Raw genomic sequence first — 26,209 nt, forward strand, 5'->3', positions numbered from 1 at the left:
GGTTGCGGAACAGCTGTCAACTTTTTGGAAGGAGCAACGATGGCTCCGGATGTGGTAGGGGGTTGAGATGTAGTTATGGAGTTTTTGGAAGGAGCAACGACTAATTGGAATGGTGTTGACGCAATCGGAGATGGCTTCAGATGTGGTGGAGGGTTGAGATGAAGCTGTTGAACAGGAATTTAGTGAGACTCCAGTAGAAGAAGGACGTGGTTGGGGAGATTCAGTCCGCTGAGGAATCGGTGTGTTAAAGCTTATGAGTTCTTTGTTCATAGCTGGAGTCAAAAGTGGGCGGTTCTGCGGAAGATCCAGGTCCACAGTGATGGGATTCAACACAATATTTTCCATGCCTCTCCTACGTCTTTGAAGACCTTTTCCAGGAGAAGGGGAGGAGGAAGTATCTAATAATTTAAATTCTTTGAATTCATCCTCATACTTCTTGAACTTCTCGTTGAGCAGTTTTAGCTCTTTGCTTATCTCCGAAAATCCATTTCTAGCGGTTCTAAATAGTTTACAGAGATCCACAACAGTTTTTTTACACTTTGGACATGACCAGCGAAGTCCATTGTCTCCAATAATCATATCCAGAACTCTCCCATTAATACCAGCACACTTTAAATGAGACAGTTCATCGCAAAGCCAGCACGAACAGACAGGACATTTTTAGCGATNTTCTTTGAATTCATCCTCATACTTCTTGAACTTCTCGTTGAGCAGTTTTAGCTCTTTGCTTATCTCCGAAAATCCATTTCTAGCGGTTCTAAATAGTTTACAGAGATCCACAACAGTTTTTTTACACTTTGGACATGACCAGCGAAGTCCATTGTCTCCAATAATCATATCCAGAACTCTCCCATTAATACCAGCACACTTTAAATGAGACAGTTCATCGCAAAGCCAGCACGCCACAAAACGGTCCGAACCGGCTTTTACATTACATTTTTCGAACAGACAGGACATTTTTAGCGAATTTTATTAAAAAAGAATAAAAATAGCGAAATTAGGAATTTATTGTACGAAAACGTTTCAAGCTCACAGTAATTGGCAGTTTAAAAGCTAGTGGTCTTATTTAGTGAAGTTCAATGGTTAGAAACCGTGCTGAACTTAACAGTTTTAAAGCCACTGAGTTAACAAAATCAGCTGTCACCAAGAAAGCGACTGTCGATGATAAACAAAGGTGTGTGTAAAGCGCGAAAGAAAGCAAAATGAACAAACAAATGCGATATTCCTTACACTCTCACGCAAAAGCAACAATAATGCGCCAAAACAGGCAAATATGCACGAAGGCCGACAAAATAAAACTTTTCAATCAACGCACTTTATGACTAACTCAAGTCAATTTATTGGAATTTGGCTTCAGTAAACTTTTTTCGGTGTGAATAACACAAATTAGAGCTGCTTAGCACTTTGTAAAAGAGTTAAACTTTGGAAATTCTTTCAAGCGAAAGTTTAAGTGACCGCACAGTACGAACGTTGCCAGATTATATGTTACATATTTAGGTAATTTTTAGCATTTTCTACAAAGTAGAACACATTTAACACGTAAATTTTTAAAGAGCAATAGGATCTAAACCTTTTCTACTTTATATAAATTTCATTCTACATATATTTTTTAACAACTTAAGTAAAGTTCTGCATGCGCCAATTTCTACAGCCATACATAAAAAACGAACGCATTGCTATGAAAGAGTTACTTTTTAACAGTGAGATTTGGCTAACTTTCAATTTTTTTACTGAAACCGGTGGTGAACACTTAAAAAAACGGCCTCAAGAGGGGCATAACATGAATGAAAAAAAAAATGGAAATTTGACGTCAAGCGAAGTAGAGGAGTAGATTTAAATTTTTTTTTTCAAAAACCGGAGTAAATCTAATCTGATCTTAGTGAAGTCCATTTTTAAGTTCGATTTGAGATGGTTAACTTTTTGGTGCGGACAGGTTTACACCGGACAATATTGTCAAAACAATTATGTTAAAATGATGTGTTTGTTGTAATATGAATTCGCCGTGTTTACAACAAACATATCAATTTGACATAATTGTCTTGACAATATTGTCCGGTGTAAACCCTAAGTTAGCTTTTAACCATCTCAGTGAAATGGTTAAGTGCTGTAATTTTTATATGGCGAAACTACGCTAAATCAAGTGGTTTATTGGGATAACCAACTCAACAGCCATAACTATGGTATAAGGATTACCATTTCTGAGGTATAGCGATTCAAAAAGTTGAAAAAGTGTTTTTCTCCACGCCACCTGTGGGTTAGTGTACTATGTATGTGTATGTGCATATTATGGAGAACACAATTTTTTAATCACTAGTGTATCTCTGAAATGGTAGGTGATTCTTAGGAAGAAAAGTATTAGATCCATTTCGGTGGATTATTTTAAGATCTATAATTTTTATCTTAGTAACTTTTTTGATAAAACTTGCCGTTTTTGAAAATAAATCCTAAACCCATCCAATTTTGACCTTTGACCCCGAATAACTTTTTTAGCACACATGGGATCGATGGAGACTTTTGACGCTTTATTTCTAATGGTGTACCCAATGTCTCCATCAAAATTTAGCTCAGTGGGATTTTTTGCTATTTGACCACTACTTTTATGACTAATTTGATCGGACTATGTTAACTTATTTGTCTTCTTTTATACAAATTGTAAGAAAAAATACAAGTGAAAATTACTTGCGGTGCCACATATATGTACTTATCTCCCAAAGTGTTCTCTGCTGGAAAATACAAATAAGGATTAAAATTTTAAAACTAATAAATAAAATTAAAGTAAAATCTATGGAAAATTAACACTAAAATACTTTTCGCAAAATTTCTAAAGGACCCTTCTATTTTTAAAACAGGACTGTGTAACAGATATACGTCGCCACGCTGTATATATAGAACGTTCCGCGTCAACCGGATCAGGGCTCTGCCCAAAAATTACGTTAATGGTTGCAATGATCATGGGCCTGAACTTTGTTCTTCATCGCTCTTTCGATTCGATTTTAACCTATTTTTTTGACACCCCTCTCAATCAGTGTTGCCGCAAATCATTTTTAGTGGTAGCCAAATTCTTAAAAAAGAGCTAAAAAAGTCGTTGTGGCTAAAAATGATAGCTAAATTTTTTTACTTACATATATAAGTATGTTTTCAATAAGTAATGGTATAGAAAAACAAAGAACTCTGGAAAAAGCTAATATTTTATCCAACCAAAAACCTTTTTGTATAAGAGGGGAAATATACGACACCAGCTTGCTGGCTCCATTAAGTGATGGTACCCAAGACCAATAGAATAAAAGATTGCGCTGATTGATGTGAAATTCGTGACAGTAACGTGAATATAACGTCATCGCAGATTTTCCGGTGAAGAGAGCTGAGAGAGATATATCAATATGTATATATTTTGCATATGTACATGTATATTAGGGCGGGACAATTTGTATGGATCGATTTTTTTCGACATTGTTCCTAGCATATTCGGATTCTTCATAAAATTCTAAGAAAAAAATTCCTCCAGACGATAGCTCTAAAGTTAATTTCGAGCCTGCGCATTTTTAAAAGAAGATATCTTATATATAAAAATGAATTGCTGTCCGTTAGCCTCGCTAAGACTCGAAAACAGCTTGACCGATTTTAATATTTTTATTTTTTCGGTTTGTTTTTTATAATATCCGGATGGTTAAAACCAGAAAAAATAGAGAGTTGCCACCTGTTTAAAAATTTCAATATAAGTAAATTAATTACATAAATTAGATATTGCAATATGGGTGTCAAAAGAAAGAGGTTATGAAGGCTTACAGGCGAAAATATTTTCTAGGGGGGTCGCCACCTGTTTCAAAATTGAATTAAATGAAATTGATAAGATAAATTAAATATTGCAATATGGGTATCAAATTAAAAAGGTTTAAGAAGGCTTACTACTGAAAATATTTTTGAGTCGAGTTGCCACCAATTTCGAAAATTTAATTCAATTAAGTTAATAAGATAAAGTATGTATGTATTATAATATAGGTGTCGAACGAAAAGTATTTGAAAAATTATTGATTAAGAAATATTTTCTATAGGCCTGCCACCTACCTGAGCGGTAAAAACTAAAAGCCATACTCGCAAATATTATTCAAAGCTTTTGAGGCTCGCATCAATGTGGAATACTGTAACTCCGTCAAGTTAGTGTTTATTGATGGCAAACAAAGTACTATCATGTTTGGCAATGATATCACCCCATCGAACAATGCACTTAGCCTCGATATAAAAAGAGAACAAAAGCCGAAGTATTAGCCGAAGCAGTTAACACAAATGTTCCACAATTGAACTAACAAAAAAATATGGCCGATGAATCTGTTATAGAAGCTGTGAACACTGGAGTAAAATTTAAACAAAAAAACAAAACCGACTTCAATTCTCATATACAAATTTAAGTGTACCATTATTTTCTTCGTGGCCCAATTATCGGATCTACACTCAATTAGTAGGAGACTACCTCTGAGGAACCACCTTTCCTTTCAAAAAGAATTATAGAAAACGGATAACGTAGTCCAAAGTTACGCGGTAACATACATAAAAACATATTCCGACGAATTGATAAAATATGCAGATTAATATTTAATAAAGTGTTACGGATATATTTTTTTTAATACAAACCTGTGCTTGGGAGTTTATTGATACGAAAAATTAATTTCTGATATATATTTTTTATTGAAAGAATCGCAAGATTGCACTACAAAGCAAATTACATATTTTTTACTATTCTAACGGGAGAAGTTACTGTATGTTTTTTTTTATATGTACAGTAACAAAAGTTTTGGCGCAGTAAATTTTCGCATTACATATATGCAAAATTTTTAATTTATTTCCGATAATTTTTTATAAAAACATAGTTCATACTACACTAAAACACATAAAAATCAAATGTGTAAACTTTGTGAAAAACTCAGGAAAATTCAATAAATCTGCATACTAATTTGCAATTTTATATTCAGATTTTCAAGCAACTTCAAACCTGCACTTTGATAAACTAAAATTGAATGGATTATTAAACTGCATACTTGGAATTTTTCTAAAAAATACTTTGCCTATATTGCGTAAAATTTACTGTGCCAATACTTTTGTTCGTTACTGTAAGTTTAAGGGTTTATTTACCCTTAACTTTAAAAAACCAAAAAAAAATTTACAATATTTTAAAATTATTTTTCGAATCATAAATTTTTTTATGATTAACAATGTATTTATATTTTTTTTTGGTTTTAGATCCTTTTTGCTTTCAACACGAGGTATCTTTTTTCTAGTTTCTATTGTCATAGCCATAACTCACTCTCTATTTTTATCAATCAATCAATCAATGAATCAATTTTATAATTTTTTTCGGCATTTTTCCTAATTACAAGTAGAGCTTTATAAAACTTTTATAACACCAAATGTTTATCAAGCTTGGGATTTTATGTTATCCGGGCAGGCTTATTAATTTAGCCAGAGAATATGTTTTCTTTATAAAGTTTACCCAGTTACCCATTTTAAACTGCTACCTGTACTGTATCAGCGGTTAAAACTTGTTAAATTTTTATTTAAAATTTTCGGTAAGGAATAAGCGAGTGGATGAAAAATATATAAACCGTAAGAACGGCCCATATATATGTATATGAAAGAATACACACATGCGACGACTCTAGCCATTGTGTGTCACTCCTTTAAATTATAGTTATTTTTTTCTTATTGTATTAAAAAAATAACGTTCGTAACACTTTAGTAAATATTAATCCGTATATTAACTGAGTATATATTAAAGACTAGAAGATGACCCGGTGAACTTCATATCATCTATAATTTATTTGAATTTCACTTTGATCAATTATAACAAATCTTCAAAATGCAATATAATGAGATCACTAATACTACTACTGGTTTTGACTCATATAGTGCAAGAAATTTCCGCCAAAATACTTTTTACATAGAAAATTGAGCTAATTTCACCACTCACGACACCAGCATGCTGGTACAATGATAAAATTTTCAAACAGTTTTTGAAGTCGCACCTGCAGCTGGTACAATCACACCACAAGAACATACACGGTCAATCGACTTGATGGGCCATTTAACAAATTAAGCATATTAAGGGCCGTAAACTTATCTATTTTAAACTCTAGTTAAATCGTTAATATATAAGTTAACAGCCTTAACATTTTTACAGTATGTATGTATAAAAACGTAAGGAACGTACAATACGTATATGTATATACCATATACATATGTAATACTCCTATATTGGCAGTAAGAGCTAGTACCGTCCGAAAACACTACAGTACAGATATATCAATAAACACGTACGAAAGAAAAGGAACACATACGTTTATAAATAAACATGTACACAACACATATACAACAACGGCACTCAAGTACACAATACATTGACAAAAACGGTACTAGACTGTCTCGATTTGATTTCGGAATGCTTACACATTGAGAAGTTAGCTTACTGCCAATATAGAAGTATTACATATATGGTATATACATATATCAGTATTTTTTAGTTTAAAAATTCATCTCTTACATAAACGAAAAAAAAATGATATCAAATTAAGCATATACAACTTTTTCATGCGAAGTATGAATAAATTCTCCAAAAGGCTAAAAAAGGGCTAGGGGCAATTGTAAATTTATGTGGCCAAACAAAGTATGTGGTAGCTAAATCTTGCCACCAAAGGGCTAAAACGGTAACACTGCTCTCAATAACATAAAATGACCAACACCCCAAGTGTCTCTCTAAAGGTATTGGCCCAATGCACGCTTGCTTTGCTTGCTTTGCTTACTTTAGTTTGCTTTGCTTTACTTTCAAGCAAGTGAAGTAAAGCTGCCACTAGGCCAACTTTCATACATTTTAGTAGATTTTAAAAATTGTTTGACAGTTCTCAAAGCCAAGCAAGCAAAGCAAGCGTGCATTGGGCCAATACCTTAAGACTATGAAGCGGTGGTGACTTTATGAGTTTTAACCCGCTACATATTATAGGAGGGAAGAAATTTTGATGGCTTTTCCATGGTAAATTCATCATTGTAAACTACAAGAATTGTTTCTACATCGGTTATGTTTGACATGAACATAATAACACAGGTTTACAAAAAAAAGGTATGCATATTGAACCAAACCTCTATATCCCTATGTTATTCGACGCGCTGATTGCGAATCCGACGTCTGTTAGCCTCCATCACATCAGGTTCGAGGTCATTTGAAGGTCAAATAGGGAAAAATTCATTCAATAAACCTAAAAATTCGTATATCTGTGGTCATAAGCTATCACCGCCTAAGTCTACTTAAGAAAGAATTGAGTTATATATGCTATCGTATTCTGCCACTACTATTCCATGTGGATGTGAAATCCCCATATCGCCAGCTAGGCTATTTAAAAAGTTTTAGACGAACCTGTTTTGGTTTCCGCATAAGGTTAACATTACAATCCAAATGTTTTAAACTAGCCTCCATCACGTCAGGTTCGAGGTCATTTGAAGGTCAAATGGGCAAAAATTCATTCAATAAACCTAAAAATTCTTATATCTGTGGTCATAAGCTATAACCGCCTAAGTCTACTTAAGAAAGAATTGAGTTATATATGCTATCGTATTCTGCAACTACTATTCCATGTGGATGTGAAATCCCCATATCGCCAGCTAGGCTATTTAAAAAGTTTTAGACGAACCTGTTTTGGTTTCCGCATAAGGTTAACATTACAATCCAAATGTTTAAAACTAGGGCTGTGCGATTAATTGATTACTCAAAATTTTAATTAATCATAAAGTAAATAACTCAATTATTCGATTAATTCTAAATTATGATTACTCAAAAGTTCAGTTAATCAAGTAAGCAAGATTTTTGATTAACCAAAAAAAAATATTTGAGCTTTATGATTAATCAACATTTCGAGTAAAATGAGTAATCAACATTTCAACTCTTTACATATGTATAAAGTAGTTCAAGTTCCTTGATACTTTGAAAACAACGTTTCTGTTATCAAAAATTAAAACGAAAAAATTTTTTCATATACAGAATGTAAAAAAGAAAATAAGCATTTTCCAAACCAAACTCTTTTAACGAGCAAAATTATTTTTTTTGAGTAATCATATTTCAAGTAACTCGATTAATCATCGGTTTGAGTAATCAAAATCTTGATTACTCGAGTAATTGATTAACCGAATAATTGATTAACCAACTTGCTCGAGTAATCGAATAATCGCAAAGCCCTATTTTTCTCGAATTCAGGTTCTTCGATTTTGGCGGTTATTGCTTATGACCGCAGATATATGGGATTTTCGACTCGCTGAACCCGAATAATATGAGGTCTGTTGACCCTCAAATGACCTCGAACCTGATATAATGTAACCTCAAATAGGGGAAAAAATTTATTCAATATAGGATGGGAATGGAGGTCCCTTGATTTTTTCGAAGTTATCTAGAGGTCGTGCCAATGTCACCTTCAAGTTAAATTCAGGAGAATTTTATTGAATTTTCAGGTTTATTCAATGAATTTTTCCCTACTTGACCTTCAAATGACCTCGAAGCTGACGTGATGGACACTAACAGAGCTCGGATTCGTATTCAGGGCGTCGAATAACATAGGGAAATAGAGGTTTGGTTCAATATGCAGAAACTTTTTTTTGTAAACCTGTGGAATTAATAAAACAAGTTATTTTTAAGCAAAAAACATAACCATATGAAAATTTAAGATTATCATTAATTTTTTCAAGATCCAATAATCGGATCTGAACCAAATTAGTATGGGACCACATTTGAGGTAACACCTTTCCTTTAAAGAAATCAGTTAACGTGGTCCAAAGTTACGCGGTAACATACATAAAAAATAATAATAATAATATATGTATATATATGCCGACGAATTGATAACCTTCTTTTTTTGAAGTTGGTTAAAAAGAGTAAAAAACTTTGTTTCCATGTAGTGTTTTGTAAATGGCACAATTTTTGTATTTTCAATGCCTAAGAAACTGTTCAAATTACGTTGTGTTTGAATAACTATTTTTAACCGACTTCCAAAAAAGGAGAAGGTTATCACTTCATCGGAATATTTTTATTTTTTTTTATGTACGTTACCGCATAACTTTGGACCACGTCAACCGATTTCGATAATTCTTTTTGCATCGGAAAGACAGTGTCTCAGAGGGCGTCCCATTCTAATCTGGTTAAGATCCGATCAGTGGATCATGAGATTTATATATATATATTTTTATATATGAGAATTGAAGTCGGTTTTTTTTGCTAAAAATTACTTGTGAATTTAGAAATTTGATCAGATTCAAAATGCAGAATGGACCTTTATTTCGCAACGTTTGAATACAGGAAACATAAAGAAAATAATGTTAATGCTTGGACTATTTGGTTCTATTTTAGAGTTTTGCATCCAAGTCATCGCCTCCATCGTGCTTGATCTGCTGTTAAAAACCGTTTTATAAAGGTTAAGCCTGAGTCGGACTATTAGGCATATTAGCCCATGGTATAATAGGAAAAACATTATGCGTTGTCCTAATCATGACAAATTTTATTATACATTTGCCAATTAAACTTCAAATTAAAAGTATAAAGAGTCGAAAATCGCTGAGCGAATTTTGTCGGCCGAAGCGAAGCCGTCGGGTGATATTCGCCGCAACATTTCGCTCAGTAAAACAAAACCAAATCGAAATTTGCGTGAAAAGTGAATAAACAAAGCCATTTGTGATTTTAAAAATAAATATTTTCTAGGCGAATTTCGTTAAACGTACGATCGCTCAGCGATTCGATTCTGTATATACTTTGAGTTTGTATGTATTGTATCAATGGTGTGACTGCTAAAAGGGTATCGCCCCAATTATTATATTTTTCTACTAAAGGATAATATCTTTGATTAACTAGGAATCTGTCTGAGATCAATATTGGTTTCTTCAAACCTCTTGCTTTACTTTCAAAATCGTTATATGTTGTCATATGTCCTCATAGCCATGTTTCAATGTTTGTGATATATTGTAGGTCTTTGTCATAATAACCTGAATTCATCGCCCGAAGACAAATTTCCTACAACAGCGGATGATCTACAAGGATTCTGGGACATGGTGAATTTGCAGGTCGATCACATAGATTCTATATTCGATGAAATCGATGTATTACAAAGAAACAATTGGAAGGTATGCCCATGAATAGCTGTAAAAAAGTATTTAATTTGTATGCATTAATATTTATTTTAGAAACCGATGGAAGTCGTACCACAAGAGTCGAATAAGTCATCTAAAACTCAACAAAAATCGATTAAGACTGTGAACCAAAAGGCAAAGCCAAGCTCGTCCAACGGAAGTGAAATGAAATCAAATGTAGTTTTGTCTGCCGCAGCTTTAAAACGAGAATCTCAAAGGAAAATGTTGCAAGAAATCAAGCGTAAAAATAAAATTGCGTTGTCAGCGAAATCAACTACCTCGGATCCGATTTCCGTAGAACCGAATGTGGAAAATTCAGAAACCGTTGCGATATTTGTCAAAAACAACAAATGAACTCTTGTGAGTGAATTAGGTGTTCTTACTGATCCTTAACTAGTCCTCCAACGAAATCAAATGAAACATAAACTCCATGACATAAATACAGTATCGGTCATATCTATAGCACGCCATTTCAAAGTGATATTGTGTGCCACTTATGTTTATTTATTTATTTTTAAGAATTTTCAATTAAAATACAGTTCTTTCTCTAACAAACCCCATATAAACCCAAGTTTAACAATTTATAGAAAACTTCAAAAAAGCGCAACAAATTTTCACCTAAGTTTCAAACTTTTTTCTCGGAAGTGTTAGATTTTTTTCGAGTACACAGTTTTTTTAGCCCCTGCAATTTTAGTCTGATAATGTGTNAAAATTCTAAAAAATCAACGGTAACTTTCAGTCACTTGAAACTTGCACATTATCAGACTAAAATTCATTGGGCTATAAAACTGTGTATTCAGAAAAATTCAAACACTTCTGAGAAAAAAGTTTGAAATTTAGGTGAAAATTTGTTGCACTTTTTTGAAGTTTTCTACAAATTGTTAAATTTGGATTTATATGGGGTTTGTTAGAGAAAGAACTGTATTTTAATTGAAAATTCTCAAAAATAAATAAATAAACATAAGTTGTACACAATATCACTTTGAAATGGCGTGCTATAGATATGACCGATACTGTATATCTTTTATAAAACGTTCGCTTCGATTAATTTTCGTCTCGTAACAAGTCTTAAAAATACACAAATAATACTCGATTTATAGGATAATCTTTCACAATAATGCAGTGCTATCAAACTATGAGAAAATATAAAAAATCGAATCAGGATATATTTAAGTGTTTTATGATTCTACATATGTTAACCGGAAAATGCAATATATGTATATCACTTTTCTTTCGCTTTAAATTATAATGTAGAGCCAAATTCCCAGTTTTCAAATTAGTTAAATTATATTTACTGTTACTAGCAAAAAATCGTAAGCAATTGTAGGAACTGGTTGACATCTTATATATGCACTGTACATACATCTTTGATATTTTTATATTAATTATTTTACAATATGAATTTTGCGTGCTTGTCAAGTACACAATTTTTTAACTAAAAAAGACATATATTTTATTAAAAATTTATGAGAATAATTATGATTAATCGAATGATATTATTGAAAGTGTGTTTTACTTAAAAAAAAAGTGCATCAATATATGTAAATCACTGCACTTCACTCTGTACCTAATTACTAAATAGTCAGCCTCATTGCGTGAGTCGTGTCGAATGCAAGTATTTTCGAGAGTCGAATCGTATCGAAAACTTCATGTCATTGCCAAAAATTTCGACTCGACCAATGTATTTAAACGGAAAAACTTGGCAGCACTGCATAGTTTTCGACGGTTTTCGTCGTTTTCTTATTTCAGCACGACAGTAGACAATGCCAATGTCGTCGAGTCGTATAATTTAGCCATATCTACGACTTACGCAATGAGGCTGAGTATGATATTGTCACCGTGTGGAGCAACAAAAGACTGCCGGCGTGGATTTCTACAGCCTTGAGAAGGAAAAATAAACCCCTGGCAGCACATAATGTTATATTAACTTTGCGCCATATATATGAGTTTATGGGCAGTGGTGGTGTTTAACATTAAACGCAGCCGCCTTCTTTGTTTTAAGGAAACCATGTGGAATTAACTACTGAAACTTAAGGATTATGATTAGGCAAGCATCCTCTAAAAAATATATAACTAAGAAAATATAACTGCTTATAAGTTATTTGTTATTTAAATTTATTAAATCGTTCCACTTCGTTTATGTATATACTACCCTGCCAACCTTTACTTCATACACTTCACACTTTTATTTCATACAATCTTGAAGCAGAAAAAATTTCAAAGTGTTTGAAGTAAAGGTGGGCAGGGAGCATGGTGGAATAATAACAAGGTGTTGTCAGTAGCGACGTGTTTGTTATAATTTTGACAAGATCGGCATGCTTATTTTCTGTGCTGCCGATTCTAATTTTTATACTACCATTCGTTGGGAAATAGTATCTAAAATACTCCATTTTAGTAATTCGTTTTATGGCGATTTTTAAATAACTTGGTGTTTTCAGAACGATATTAATATCTAAAATTGCTGGATTTGTATAATTTTGTCCTCAAAATGTAAAAAAATAAAAGATATCGTGGTTATCAATGGAAAAAGACGTACACAAAAATCGTATGGAAAGGCGGTTTTTTTATTTTAAATAACATTTGCTGCATTGTCATAATATCGAGCCAAATGGACTACTGATACACTAGAATAGAGTGGCAGCATGGTTAAATTACGATTTCGCTTATATTATCGATATGTGTTTTAATCTATTTAAAAAATCATTTACAGTTTTATAGGAAATTGCTTTATTTTAAAATTTTTAAGTTACAATATATGTCCAAGCTGTGTGGAGCTGCCGATACAAACATATATATATGCAGGCTTATAAGCCTGTAATTATACATTTTTCTACATTTAATTTGAAACAGTATGCACCAACGAATTAAAAGTAGCAAATAATTACTACCTTTTCTACTACTTTAAAATGTGTGATCGGAATAGACCTACCGAAAAAGTGGAGTTAAGTTACTGACAACACCTTGTTATTATTTTATTTTATCTTGTTTAACCTGACCCCCCTTTGAATGTCTCTAAACACTGAACGACGGAAGATATGGAGGTGCGTATTGGCCGAAATGACGCATAAATATTGGCGCTAAAATCTGATGCACAGAACATGACATTTAAATCAAAGCATTCATGGTAATCATATCGCAAAGTGAAGTGAATTAATAAAAGGGAAACGATACAAAAAAATAAGCAGACCAGAAACAGTGTTGCCGGGAATCATTTTCAGTGGTAGCTAAATTCCTTTTAAAAAAGGGATAAAAAAGAGCTAAAAAAAGTCGTTGGGGCTAAAAATGCTAGTTAATTTTTTTTACTTACATATACATATATAAGTATACACGCAAACATTTTCAATAAGTAATGGTATAGAAAAAATATGTACTCTGGAAGAAAGCTAATATTTTATCAAACCAAAAACCTTTTTGTGTAAAAGGGGAAATATGTGACACCAGCTTGCTGGCTCCATCAAATTATTGTACCATCAGGCTCGAAGCTTATAACTTACCAGCATGCTGGTACAATATCCATTTCTTTACAAATAAGGTCCAGGAAAGATCGAAATGATTAGAGCCAAAATTTCATAATTTTTCTAGCATTTTGTTAAACATTGTTTTTTTTTTTTTTATTCACTGCTGCATTATCGTGAACTTTAATCTTCCACAAACACGGCTTTGACTCATATAGTGTAAGACATTTTCGCAACAATACTTTTTTCTTAGAAAAATTAGCTAATTTCACTATTAACGACACCAGTATTCTTGTACAATCAAAAAATTTTCAAATATGTAATTTTTGAAGTCGCACCAGCAACTGGTACAATCACACCGCAAGAACATACACGGTGAATCGACTTCATGGGCCATTTAACAAATTAAGCATATTAAGGGCCGTAGACTTATATATTTTAAACTATAGTTAAATCGTTAATATATAAGTTAACACCCCTAAACTTTTACAGTATGTATGTATAAAAACGTAAGGAACATACAATACATATATGTATCTATATCAGTGTTTCTTAGTTTAAAAATTCATCTCTTACATAAATGAAAAAAATGAGATCAAATTAAGCATATATGTACAACTATCTCATGCCAAGGATGAATAAATTCTCTAAAGGGCTAAAAAAAGGGCTAGGGGCAATTTTAAATTTATGTGGACAAAAAAAGTATGTGTTGGCTAAATCTAGCCACCAAAGGACTAAAACGGCAACACTGACCAGAAAATAAGTAGCTACAATTTTTATTAAAACAATCAAAAATAAAATTTTACTGATTTCCTTTGTATAGTAATCTCTCGCTGAAAAATATCTTAGACAACCTAGAAGAGCTTTGTTCGGAGGAGAATAATGAAGTTGATTAGCGGGTAGTTAGGGTATTCATCGAACCACCAGAAGAACGCATGAGCAGTGGTGATGGTGTTGCAAGGGATGATGGTTACGGTGGCACTTTATTCACACGACAGCCAGTTCAACGTATCGGAATGATTCAGGTTTTCCCGACCAAAGGCTGTAGTTTCGGCGACATATCCCGGTCTTTCGCCGATTGCACAGTTCCTTGCAGCTGTGTTGCTCCGCATCCTCCGGTCGGGCATCGGGACCAACCCTGGGCCAAAAACCTATTTCTGCTGAGTTTGCCAGAGACGATTTCATTCGAACCCCACTTTGGTTAGGTGCAATACCTGTAAAGGGTGAAGTTATCTAAGAAACTGCTCAGGCCTTAGGCCACACAGGGAGTGGGCCACAATACCTGTGCGAGGGTTATCAGCAGCTCTTCGTTAATCACACAATCACACCTGTGTCAGAACAAGATATACCGGAACGTGGCTGCAGTCTAAAACGGACTCCAGAGAAACATCGAAGAGGTGACCGTCTTTATGAGTCGGCATGGCATACTGAAAGATGCGGTTCAAGAAACGAAATCATTTCATGCGTTTGAGTAGAAACTGAATGAATGAACACCATTTCATGATTTCAATTAACGCGAAATAGAGTTTGTGCACTTAGTTTTTACTCAGATCGATGAAATTATTTCGTGAATTGGACTACGCATACATGTGATACTTATGCTTTTAATTTATAAGGTAATTTTATGTTTTTATACTCTTGGAATTTGTCTTCTTTCAACTTAAATAAATGCATTTTGCAAACAAAAGTGCGTACGTTACTTACTGCCTTGGTAATGGCGAATTCGTAAGGATCTATTGATTGCATTATAAACATTTTCATTTATTTGTTAAACATACAATTACTTCCATTACAACCCGGTCCTATGGAGGCTAGAAGCGCGAATTCATATAAGGTGGTGTTACCGGAAAATGAATAAATAAATTATATGTATATCAGAAAATTAATAAGATGAAATGAAATTATTGTTTGATTTCTAACCAAACCTATGTATGTAACTCAATCGCCTAATGGTTTGCCGAACCATAAGCGTATGTTTACACATCCAATTTCATGAGTAGGTACCTGGTACTCACATCTTTTGTAAGAAGTTTCACTTCTATCATGTGTACGGTGTTACACACGCTTTTTTTTTTGTTTTTATCGTTAATTTTAAGCGTTGTTGTTTAACAAAATGTTTTGCAAAAACGCTGAACATTAATGATTAATATATAATGAAAGTGTTGTGCTATAATTTGATTCATGTTTTTTACAGTGTTAATAATAAAAGCAATCATACATTCTACGAAAGATGTTCAGATATTACAAGTATAACTGTCGTAAATAATAAGTTTTACCAAAATTTTCTGACTACACTCTAGTTTTAAAGTAATAAAAAATTTTATTTTACCTGTAATAAAACTTAAGTATTTTATTTATATGCATACGAATAGGCTCTATACTACATATTTTTTTATTGCTTAGGCTTCATTCAATAAAGTATATTGATGCAAAGTGTTAAACTCTGAGACTCAACAAAACTTCATCAAGTCCAAAATTTCGTAGGCGATGTTAAAAACAACATTGTCAACAATCGTTGCTTGAGCTCATCTGCCCCTTTGTCAGACTGCCGGGCCTCTTGCTCACTTTGGTGAATACCGATATTGTATGCTTAAAAGCATAGTATATCCACAGCTTTAAAATTTAATTTTGTATTGCATTTCTATCCTGCAAATCTCTTTTTAAAACGCTTAAAATTGTGTTATACGTCTAACAGCAGCCAACAAGTAATTCCGCAATGACACGCGATACATAAAAATATGATGAAATATTAAACTGCGGTAATTTAGTATATTGTACGAAAATATTCGTATATTGAACGAATTTAAAAAAAAACAAGTTTCTGCATTAGTACTTTATACGAAAGTATTAACTAAATTGTACGAATACAGAATTTTAGATTTCGTAAGGAGGATGGTTCCGTGCGCAGAAGTGGAAAACTTTTGACTGCCATTCACCTGGGAGTGGCCTGAAGCGATTCTTGTGCGTACGGTTCAAATCGCAGCTCACAACGTCCGGATATTTATATCCACGTATCCTCTGGGTAGCAACCAAACACCCCTTTGGGGGCGAGCTGAAGTGAGAAGACGTAAAACTTCGCGTGCGCTGGGTTTGGGTCCCGCCACGTTAAAACCCCGCCCAATGAAAAGAAAAAAACAGCCTCGGATGAGACCCCCTTTTTCTGATGACGACCACGGCAAACGTATAAAGGACTATGATTTAAGGGTATGCACCTGGAATATCCGGACCCTTAATGGGGAAGGTGCCTCTGCCCGGCTGGTTGATGTCCTCGGGAAGACAAAGGCTGACATCACCGCCATCCAAGAAATGCGATGGACGGGGCAAGGTAAAGTAAGCGTGAAGCCTTGCGACGTCTACTACAGTTGCCACGTAAAGGAGCGCAAATTCGGTGTTGGATTCGTGGTAGGAGAGAGACTCCGTCGCCGAGTACTGGCGTTCACCCCGGTGGACGAACGTCTAGCCACAATCCGCATCAAAGCTAGATTCTTCAACATCTCGCTCATCTGCGCCCATGCCCCGACGGAAGAGAAGGATGAGGCGTCCAAGGATCTCTTCTATGAGCGCTTGGAACGTACATATGAGCGCTGCCCCCGACACGATGTCAAAATCGTGCTTGGCGATTTTAATGCCAAGGTGGGCAAGGAAGGGATCTTTGGCGCCACTGTCGGAAAATTCAGCCTCCACGACGAAACGTCCGATAACGGACTGAGGCTGATCGACTTCGCCGGGGCCCGAAATATGGTAATATGTAGTACTAGGTTCCAGCATAAGAACATCCATCAAGCTACATGGCTGTCTCCAAATTAAAAAACGGGAAACCAAATCGATCATGTTGTGATAGACGGAAGGCATGCTTCAAGCGTTTTGGACGTACGTACACTCCGAGGGCCAAACATCGACTCGGACCACTATCTTGTTGTAGCCAAGATACGCACCCGCCTCTGTGCAGCAAAAAATGTGCGCCCAACAATGCAAGGAAAGCTTAACGTCGAAAGGCTGCAATCACAACAGACGGCCAATTTATTCGCCACTCGACTCACACACCTGCTCTCTGAGAGCACTCTTCAACAATCCGACGTACGCGAGCAGTGGAACCACATTTCCCGATCATTAAGTACCGCCGCCGAAGAAGTAGTTGGATTTCAGCGAGCCCGAAAGAACAACTGGTACGATGAGGAATGTCAAGAAGCCGCAGAGAAAAAAGATGCCGCCTACAGGGCCACGCTGCGATCGGGCGCAACGCGAGCCATGTGGGACCGTTATAGGGAACTGAAGAAGGAAGCGAGACGTATTTGCCGCAATAAGAAGAGAGAGGCCGAAATACGTGAGTGCGAAGAGCTTGAGATGCTGGCCGACAGGAAGAACGCCCGAAAATTCTACCAGAGGGTTAGGCGACTTACGGAAGGTTTCAAGACCGGGGCGAACTCCTGTAAGAACAACAATGGCGACCTAGTGACCGATGTCCAGAATATACTTAAATTGTGGAGGGAACACTTTTATAACCTACTGAATGGTAGCAGCGCTGAAAGTAGTGAGGAAGACGAACCCGAGTCCCCAGTCGATGATGATGGAGTAGCTGTCCCACCGCCTGACTATGACGAGGTACGAATAGCGATTACGCGGCTGAAAAACAACAAAGCTGCTGGAGCTGACGGCCTGCCAGCCGAGCTATTCAAGTACGGCGGCGAGGAGCTGATGAGGTGCATGCATCAGCTCGTATGCAGAATATGGTCAGATGAACGCATGCCCGACGACTGGAATTTAAGTGTGCTCTGCCCAATCCACAAGAAAGGCGACCCCGCCATACGCGCCAACTACCGCGGAATCAGCCTTCTAAGCATAGCTAAGAAGGTCTTATCGAGTGTATTGCGCGAAAGACTGAAGCCCACCGTCAACGAGCTGATTGGACCTTATCAGTGTGGCTTTAGGCCTGGAAAATCCACCATAGATCAGGTATTCACAATACGCCAAATCTTGGAAAAGACCCGCGAGAATAGGATCGACACACACCATCTATTTGTCGATTTCAAAGCCGCTTTCGACAGCACGAAGAGAAGTTGCCTTTATGCCGCGATGTCTGAATTTGGTATCCCCGCGAAACTAATACGGCTGTGTAAAATGACGTTGAGCAATACCACCAGCTCCGTCAGAATAGGGAAGGACCTCTCCGAGCCGTTTGATACCAAACGAGGTTTCAGACAAGGGGCCTCCCTTTCGTGTGATTTCTTTAATCTTATGTTGGAGAAGATAATAAGAGCCGCAGAACTGAACCGCTCAGGCACAATACTTTATAAGAGCGTACAATTGCTGGCGTATGCCGACGACATCGATATTATCGGTAAAAACAAGGGCTACGTCTGTTCTGCCTTCTCGGGATTGAATGGATCTGGTGGTGAAGGGGGTCTGGTGGTGAACGAGGACAAAACGAAGTATCTCCTGTCAGCACACAAACAGTCAGAGCATACGCGTCTTGGCACCCACGTCACTGTTGACAGTTACAAGTTTGAAAAAGTAGACGACTTCGTTTATTTGGGAACCAGCATTAACACCAATAATAATGTCAGCCTTGAAATCCAACGGAGAATCACTCTTGCCAACAAGTGCTACTTTGGGCTGAGTAGGCAATTGAGAAGTAAAGTCCTCTCTCGTCGTACAAAGATCACACTCTATAAGTCACTCATCATGCCTGTGCTGGTGTATGGCGCGGAAGCATGGACAATGAAAGCATCTGATGAGGCGGCTCTTGGAGTTTTCGAGAGAAAGATTCTGCGAAAGATTTACGGACCTTTACGCGTTGGTGATGGCGAATATCGCAGACGATTTAACGATGAGCTGTATGTGCTTTACAACGATATAGACATAGTGCAGCGAATTAAAATTCAGCGGCTCCGTTGTCTTGGCCATGTCGTTCGAATGGACAGAAACGCTCCTTCTCTGAAAATATTCAACGCGGGCTGCGATGCTGGTAACAGAGGAAGAGGAAGGCCTCCTCTGCGTTGGAAAGACCAGGTGGAGAAGGACTTGGCTTCACTTGGCGTCAGTTAGCACAGAAGAGAAATGACTGGCGTGCTGTTTCGGACTCGGCCAAAATCGCTTAGGCGGTTACAGCGCCAATAAAGAAAAAGAAGAAGATTTCGTAAATTTTAAAACCTTACGTAAATATTACGAATGATTTCTACAATATACAAAATTATTCGTACAGAGATTTGTCCTTACGAAAGTCCTTTCATTATATTTACGTATGGTTCGTAAAATCTTGTTTCGTTGTGAAAAACGTGTTCTTATTATGAACGAAAGTTTCGTACATTGTACAAAAACCAAGACTACGAAAATTTTTCGTAACACTTTTACGAAACTTTATTTTCAGTGTAAGGCAGTGTTACACGATTGGCACATTTGTACAGATTTGTACATTTTGGANCGAAAGTTTCGTACATTGTACAAAAACCAAGACTACGAAAATTTTTCGTAACACTTTTACGAAACTTTATTTTCAGTGTAAGGCAGTGTTACACGATTGGCACATTTGTACAGATTTGTACATTTTGGAAGTTATAGAGTAGTGTTGTTTGGAAATTCTTTTATTGAGCTGAACTCAAATTTCTAAAGAACACCACTCTTTGACTGCCAAAATGTACAATACTGTACAAATGTACTAATCGTGTGCCTGCCTTTAGCCCAGTACCACATCCGACAGCTTCAAAATCAAAAAGGAACGACAATATTAGCCAGTTCCCGCACTCCATGATTTAGTGAGAAGTTTTTCGCGGCTTAGGACTATTTTGGACTAAATCCTGGAGTACGGGAGCAAGCTAGTTGTCTGTAGCTAACAAAGATGCCATATGCAGGTTAAAGGTGGTATGTTCAATGAAAGGAAACAAACTTAATGTGTGGCCACAAAATCATAAAAGTCTTAAAATGGGAAGAGTTACCTTCAACTTGTGAACTAAAATGTATCACAATTTATACTAAGTTAAAAATAAAGGTATCTTTTATAAATTCGATGAAAAATATATCATTTGGAAGAAAACGGCATTGCTCGGCTGGCGCTTTTCGTATGTGAAACACACATGTGCTCAGAGAGCGCTCAGCAGGGGCACCGAAATTGCGCATATGGAAACTGTGCATTTAGACATTATTTCGGTTTCAACCGAAACTGTGCATGTATGCATACCTTCGTCTTTCACATATGCATTATTTCGGTTTTCATCCGAAACTATGCATGTATGCATTACTTCATCTTTCACCTATGCATTATTTCGGTTTTGAACCGAAATTGTGCATGCATGCATTATTTCAGTTTTCTAACGAAAGTGTGCATATGGATAATTTCTTTTTTTCTAATATGAATTATTTACTTCTACTTAGTAAGGGTTTTAATCCCTAAGCGCTGCCGAAGGCCGCCTACGCAGAGAGAAGTTCTGCGCAAAAATACTTCCGCCCTTCTTTTCCGGCAACACAGAAAGGAGAGTTCTACTTAGTAAGGGTTATAATAATCCCTAACCGCGACCGCAGGCCGCCTACGCAGAAAGAAGTTCGTTTTCATGTATGCACTATTTCGGTTTTTGTCATATGCATTATTTCGGCTGTGAACCGAAACTGTGCATGTATGCATTATTTCGATTTTTTTAATATGCATTATTTCGGTTTTCAAACGAAAGAGTGCATATGCATAATTTCGGTTTTTCTAATATGCATTATTGCGGTTTTCAACCGAAACTGTGAACATATGTAAATTCTAAATGCTACAAAGAGCCAAAAAAACAACATACACAAAAATTTAATTTTTAAATAAAATTATTATTAGAAAAGAAAACATTAATTTTATTAATATTATTTATAGATCTTAAAGAAAATTCAAAAGATCCCTTTGGCCAAATTTTCAAAATCTGGTTTTACGTCAGTTAAAGCCGTTTGCAACAGTTCTGTTAAATGTTGGTTGGTCAATAGGTACGTCCGTTTAAATCTCCAGTAAAAAATGTCCAACAACAAAATTTCGGCGAAATGGCATCTGTTCTCTCACAAGAAACAAATATCCAAAATAGTATGCGAACAGAAAATTTGCTGAAACTTCCAACGTTAGACGAACAGCTGATACAAATTTTGTTTTCATTCAAAAGTATAAAATTGAAAACGTAAGAAAACATATCCCGAAGACACAGTTCACTGACTAAACGTATAATTACTTACTTTCTACAAGTATAATTAGTCCCATTTTACTATTTTAACTTCCAAACCATCACATTCAATTTAGGGATTTGCGTAAATTCCAACCAGCTGATTTTGATCAGCTGTTTTCTTGTTGGCAAACATTTTTTCCAGCAGAAACCAACAGCTTTTCCTCAAAATGAAATGCCATTTTGCTCTCTAAATTTCCCCTACTTTGCAAGTTTTTCGCGTACGCGAACACAAAAAGTTAATAGTTTTTATAACTTTCAATAATTATCAGGTACGCGAATGCAACTAATTGTGAACTGTATTTTGACTTTACGAATTTCATTGTAGAGTAAAAAGACTCACAGTTATACGTTGTACCAAAAACTGATAAGGCTGATTCACATACAACTTTCTTCGCTTTGCTTGATAGTTCTATGCTTTGACATATAAGATCGATGTAGGCATATGCATGAGTATGCTCACATAAAAAACGTTTGAAGCAAAGCAAAGCAAAACATCTTGGGCAACTCTCAACTTTTGCCCGCTTTGGCAATCAGCTGTCTACATGTATCTTTTCTCGTGCGCTTGTATTTGCATTTAATGACAAAAATAGGGTAAATAGGAATTTTTATTGCTATTATTAATGCATATTATTATATTGTTATTTATTTTACAGATAAAATATATGGAGGAAAAGGAGAACGCAAAAGCTGTCAAAGCGTTTATTGTAGCATACCTTCTGCGTTTCACGCTTTGTTGTCAAAGTTTGAACTGTCAAGCAAAGCGAGGAAAGTTGTATGTGAATGGCCCTAAAATATACGGGACGCAGGTGTTTTCGACAGCGGATATTTTAAATCTGGTACTTGTTTCCGGAATTCAAGCAATAGCAAAACTTTATGTTGCATTTCCAGTGCCTTATCTTATTTTAATTCCAAAAACTCCAACTCTTCTTCGCTTTTTTTAAAAAGCCGTATTGTAAATTCATCCTCAATTTTGTTACATAAAAAAGGGTTTATGAAGTATGCATACGTACATTTAAATAATTTAAAATCGGCAAATCTTTTTTCAAAATCTGCTTTTAAATCTTGTGAAATATTTTTTCTAGCCATTGAAAATGATGAAATATTATTTTTTTTGAGATCATAAATAAAAAGACGTAGTTTAGCTTCAAAACTTAAAATAAATTGCGACAAATCAAAAAAATTTGTATTCTCTCCTTGTAGAGACAAATTCAAGTTTTGAAAATGTTCCATCATATCGGTAAAGAACCACGAAACAAAAATACAACATCACCTAATCAAAGAAGCAAGAAAAAAATATGTTTCTGAGCGTTTTTGACATCTGCCTAAGAATGAAAACAAACAAAGAAATTGAAAAAGGCGCAGCATTGGCATTTATTATAAAATATAATAAGTGAAACCGAAAAAAAATGAGCCAAAGGTGTTTATAAAACATGGTTTTCGTGATAGAAAGTGTTTTACAACCGCAAAGCTCGATTTTTCAATGCCAACGTTCTGACCGCGTTTCACGCAAATTTACGCCTCTTGGCAAACCAAACATACGCACAAACTTGTTCCAATCACACATCACTTCATTTTATATCGTAAATATGTAATAAATACAAATTTATAATTAAAATCGCTGCAGAAAACACCTTCAATCTCTAAAAAAAACAACCGAAAAACATCAAAATCGCTACGAAAACTTTTTTCTGAAAATCGACTACAAATACAACTATGGCTGATTAGGTGATCTGTAGTCGTTGGTTCATGGTAAAGAACATTAAGTCATAAAGCCGATTTTCATTCTCCAATTGCGGGTAATATTCCGATCTCAATAGTCAAAGTAAAAAAAACAAACACACATGGCAAAGAAATATGTATTTTAAAAAGTAAAAATAGCCAAAATGTTCTAAGCAAAGATAAAGTTAAAAGAGCCGCACTTTGCTAAGCAAAGAGCCGCATTTGGCTCAAAGAGCCGCGATTGCCCACCGTTGGTATATGGGCATCGCTCATTTACTAGAAAAGTGACATAATCCAAAAAAAGCAAAAAAGCTAGTTAAGTATGGACAAATAAACGTTACCAATTTGAAATGATGTGTAAAAATTTCTTAGCTGTAACGATAACCAGTAGTGATTAGAACAAGATGTGTATTAATTTTTCCCCTGGGAGTATATGTAAATTCAAAACTTTAAAGCCGTTTTCTCGGGTTTTTAGTTTTTTGAGTTATGACAGTATTGGAGTAATGGAGGAATATGTGCATATGTACATAAAACTCAAATAAAAAATTCATTTGTATTCGCTCACGTCAATATTGAAATTCATGTTCACCAAAATGTTTCACATCATTGTGAAATGTATTGTAAAAATGTCTTTTGATAGCATATTCCCTAGGACGAACAACCCAAAAGGCATTGTGTGCCACCAAAATAATTTTCAATGCATTTACATACATATTTCTCGCAAGGCATCTTTTTATTCAAGAAACAAATCAGAACACCCATCGGAGATGTTGATTCGTTGCTGGGTCTCTAACGACCAAACCAGTGGTCGGCATTCTAAAGCTGATGCCAGATAAAACTTTGTAGCTTTGCGTGACATTTATAGCTTTCCAGTGAAGGACCAGACGCAAAAGGTACGCCACAATGAACGACAAGAAAACAATTTTGAACTGCTTTTTTACTCGTCAAAATTGCTGCGGATTTTATACATTTTGCTTTAAAAATATCAGCAATGTAATTAAGTTTGTATTGTCGGCCGCTGTGGTGTAGTGGTAAGCAGTGCGCGCTTTCATTCATCAGCACCTGGGTTCAAGCCCTGGTCAAAGCAACATCACAAAAAATATAGAAAAAAGGTTTTTTCTTAACAGCGGTCGTCCCTCGGCAGGCAATGGCAAACCTCCGAGTGTATTTCTGCCATGAAAAACAGCTTCTCATAAAAATACAATCGCCGTTCGGAGTCGGCGTAAAACTGTAGGTCCCTCCGCTTTGTGTGACAACATCAAGGCGCACGCCACAAATCGGAGGAGAAGCTCGGCCAAACACTAACATATGTGTAAGCGCCAATCTATTATTATTATTATTAATTAAGTTTTGTGTCTGCATGAAAACTCGAATTTGGACGAAACAAAACAAATATTAAACCGGCTGATCGTCAAATCGCGTAAAAAGATGGTTGTTGGTCATCTTTTCGCTCAGCACTGCAGCTTCAACGATCTATGTGGCATGATTTGTGCATTTTAATAGAATTTATCTTATCTGTCAAACCGAAGCTTAACTCATTCAAACGATTCAAAACTGAGACTATGTGCGTTAAATGCACTACTCAGCTGCCGCTCTTCGTATACGTGTGAAACACGCATGTGCTCAGAGTGCGCTGAGTGAGCTAGGGCCTGCCGCAGTGTTGCCAGGTCTTCGGCATAAGAAAACGTCCCTCTTGGTGTGAAAAAACGTCATTTCCTACCCAAAAACGTCTTATTCAAATGAATCTTCAAAAAATTGTTCTTATTCAACTTTTATTATATACAAAGGTACATATGGACGTAAGGTATATTAAAATGTCATTTTGACAGAGCACATTTAAAATTCATTGTAAACTGGTTTGAGATCGTTAATATAAAAATCATTTTATACATCCACTTGTGATCAGCTGATTAAGTCATCACCATTTTGATCGATTTTAAGTATTTCTCTCTTGTTTATTTAATGTCTATTATTTTTCCATAAAAGCCAAGCTCATTATATAACAAACAAAATATAAATCCACATTTCAAACATTGTGCAAAAATTATAAAAAATCTGCAAAGCTTCAGCTAGATTTTCAACTTTTAATTTAGATTTTTTTTTTGAGTGTGCAGTTTGATAGCCCATTAAATTTCAGGTCAATAAAGTGCAATTTTAAAGAAGCTAAATAATCGCGTTGATTTTTAATATATATTTTTTTTTATTGTAGACATTTGGTAAGGGGGTCGGTTATCGAAAATACTAAATTACGTTCCGCTAAGAAGGAGCATAGCAATATTCAGCCTTTTTTGCGTTCATTACATTTTCAATGAAGTCTTAAAAAAGTCGCCTACTTTTTTCTGACTTTTTGATGCTTTTGCGAGCGTGCGTGTTGCAAGAGATCAGCTCTTCCTGATTTGGCTTTTAATGTGCAATTAAAAACATTACAATAAGCCTCGCAACCTCAAGTGTTTACACAACCAGCCTTTGAACACGGGATCCTTAGTCCAAGAATCCAAAAAAAATGCGCGTACGCTTGCTATGCATCATATTTAAGTCATCTGCGTCTAAAGAAAAAATACCTTTTGAAGCAGCTGCTGCGAAACACAAAGCTTGTAAAGATTTATTAAGAAAATAATTCAAAATCAGTTCTACTTACAAGATTTAGTAACAGAGAAAAATTACTGGGAAGTTAAAAAACGTCATTTTTTACACAAAGAACGTCCA

General features: G+C 35.4%; 1 protein-coding gene across 1 annotated transcript in view; it reads left to right on the plus strand.

The window, feature by feature from the left end:
- vlc (disks large-associated protein 2) overlaps positions 1-10,559 on the plus strand; it is a 113,792-nt gene extending 103,233 nt beyond the window's left edge. The window contains exons 4-5 of the mRNA XM_017615972.1: positions 9,989-10,143; positions 10,204-10,559. Of these exons, the coding sequence (XP_017471461.1) occupies positions 9,989-10,143; positions 10,204-10,503 (455 nt within the window). The 3' untranslated portion in view covers positions 10,504-10,559. The remainder of the gene's footprint in view (positions 1-9,988; positions 10,144-10,203) is intronic.
- The last annotated feature ends 15,650 nt before the right edge of the window (positions 10,560-26,209 follow it).

This window comes from Rhagoletis zephyria, unplaced genomic scaffold (assembly GCF_001687245.7).
Source record: "Rhagoletis zephyria isolate East Lansing unplaced genomic scaffold, Rhagoletis_zephyria_1.1 Rzeph_scaffold_01107, whole genome shotgun sequence".
Classification (NCBI taxonomy): domain Eukaryota; kingdom Metazoa; phylum Arthropoda; class Insecta; order Diptera; family Tephritidae; genus Rhagoletis; species Rhagoletis zephyria.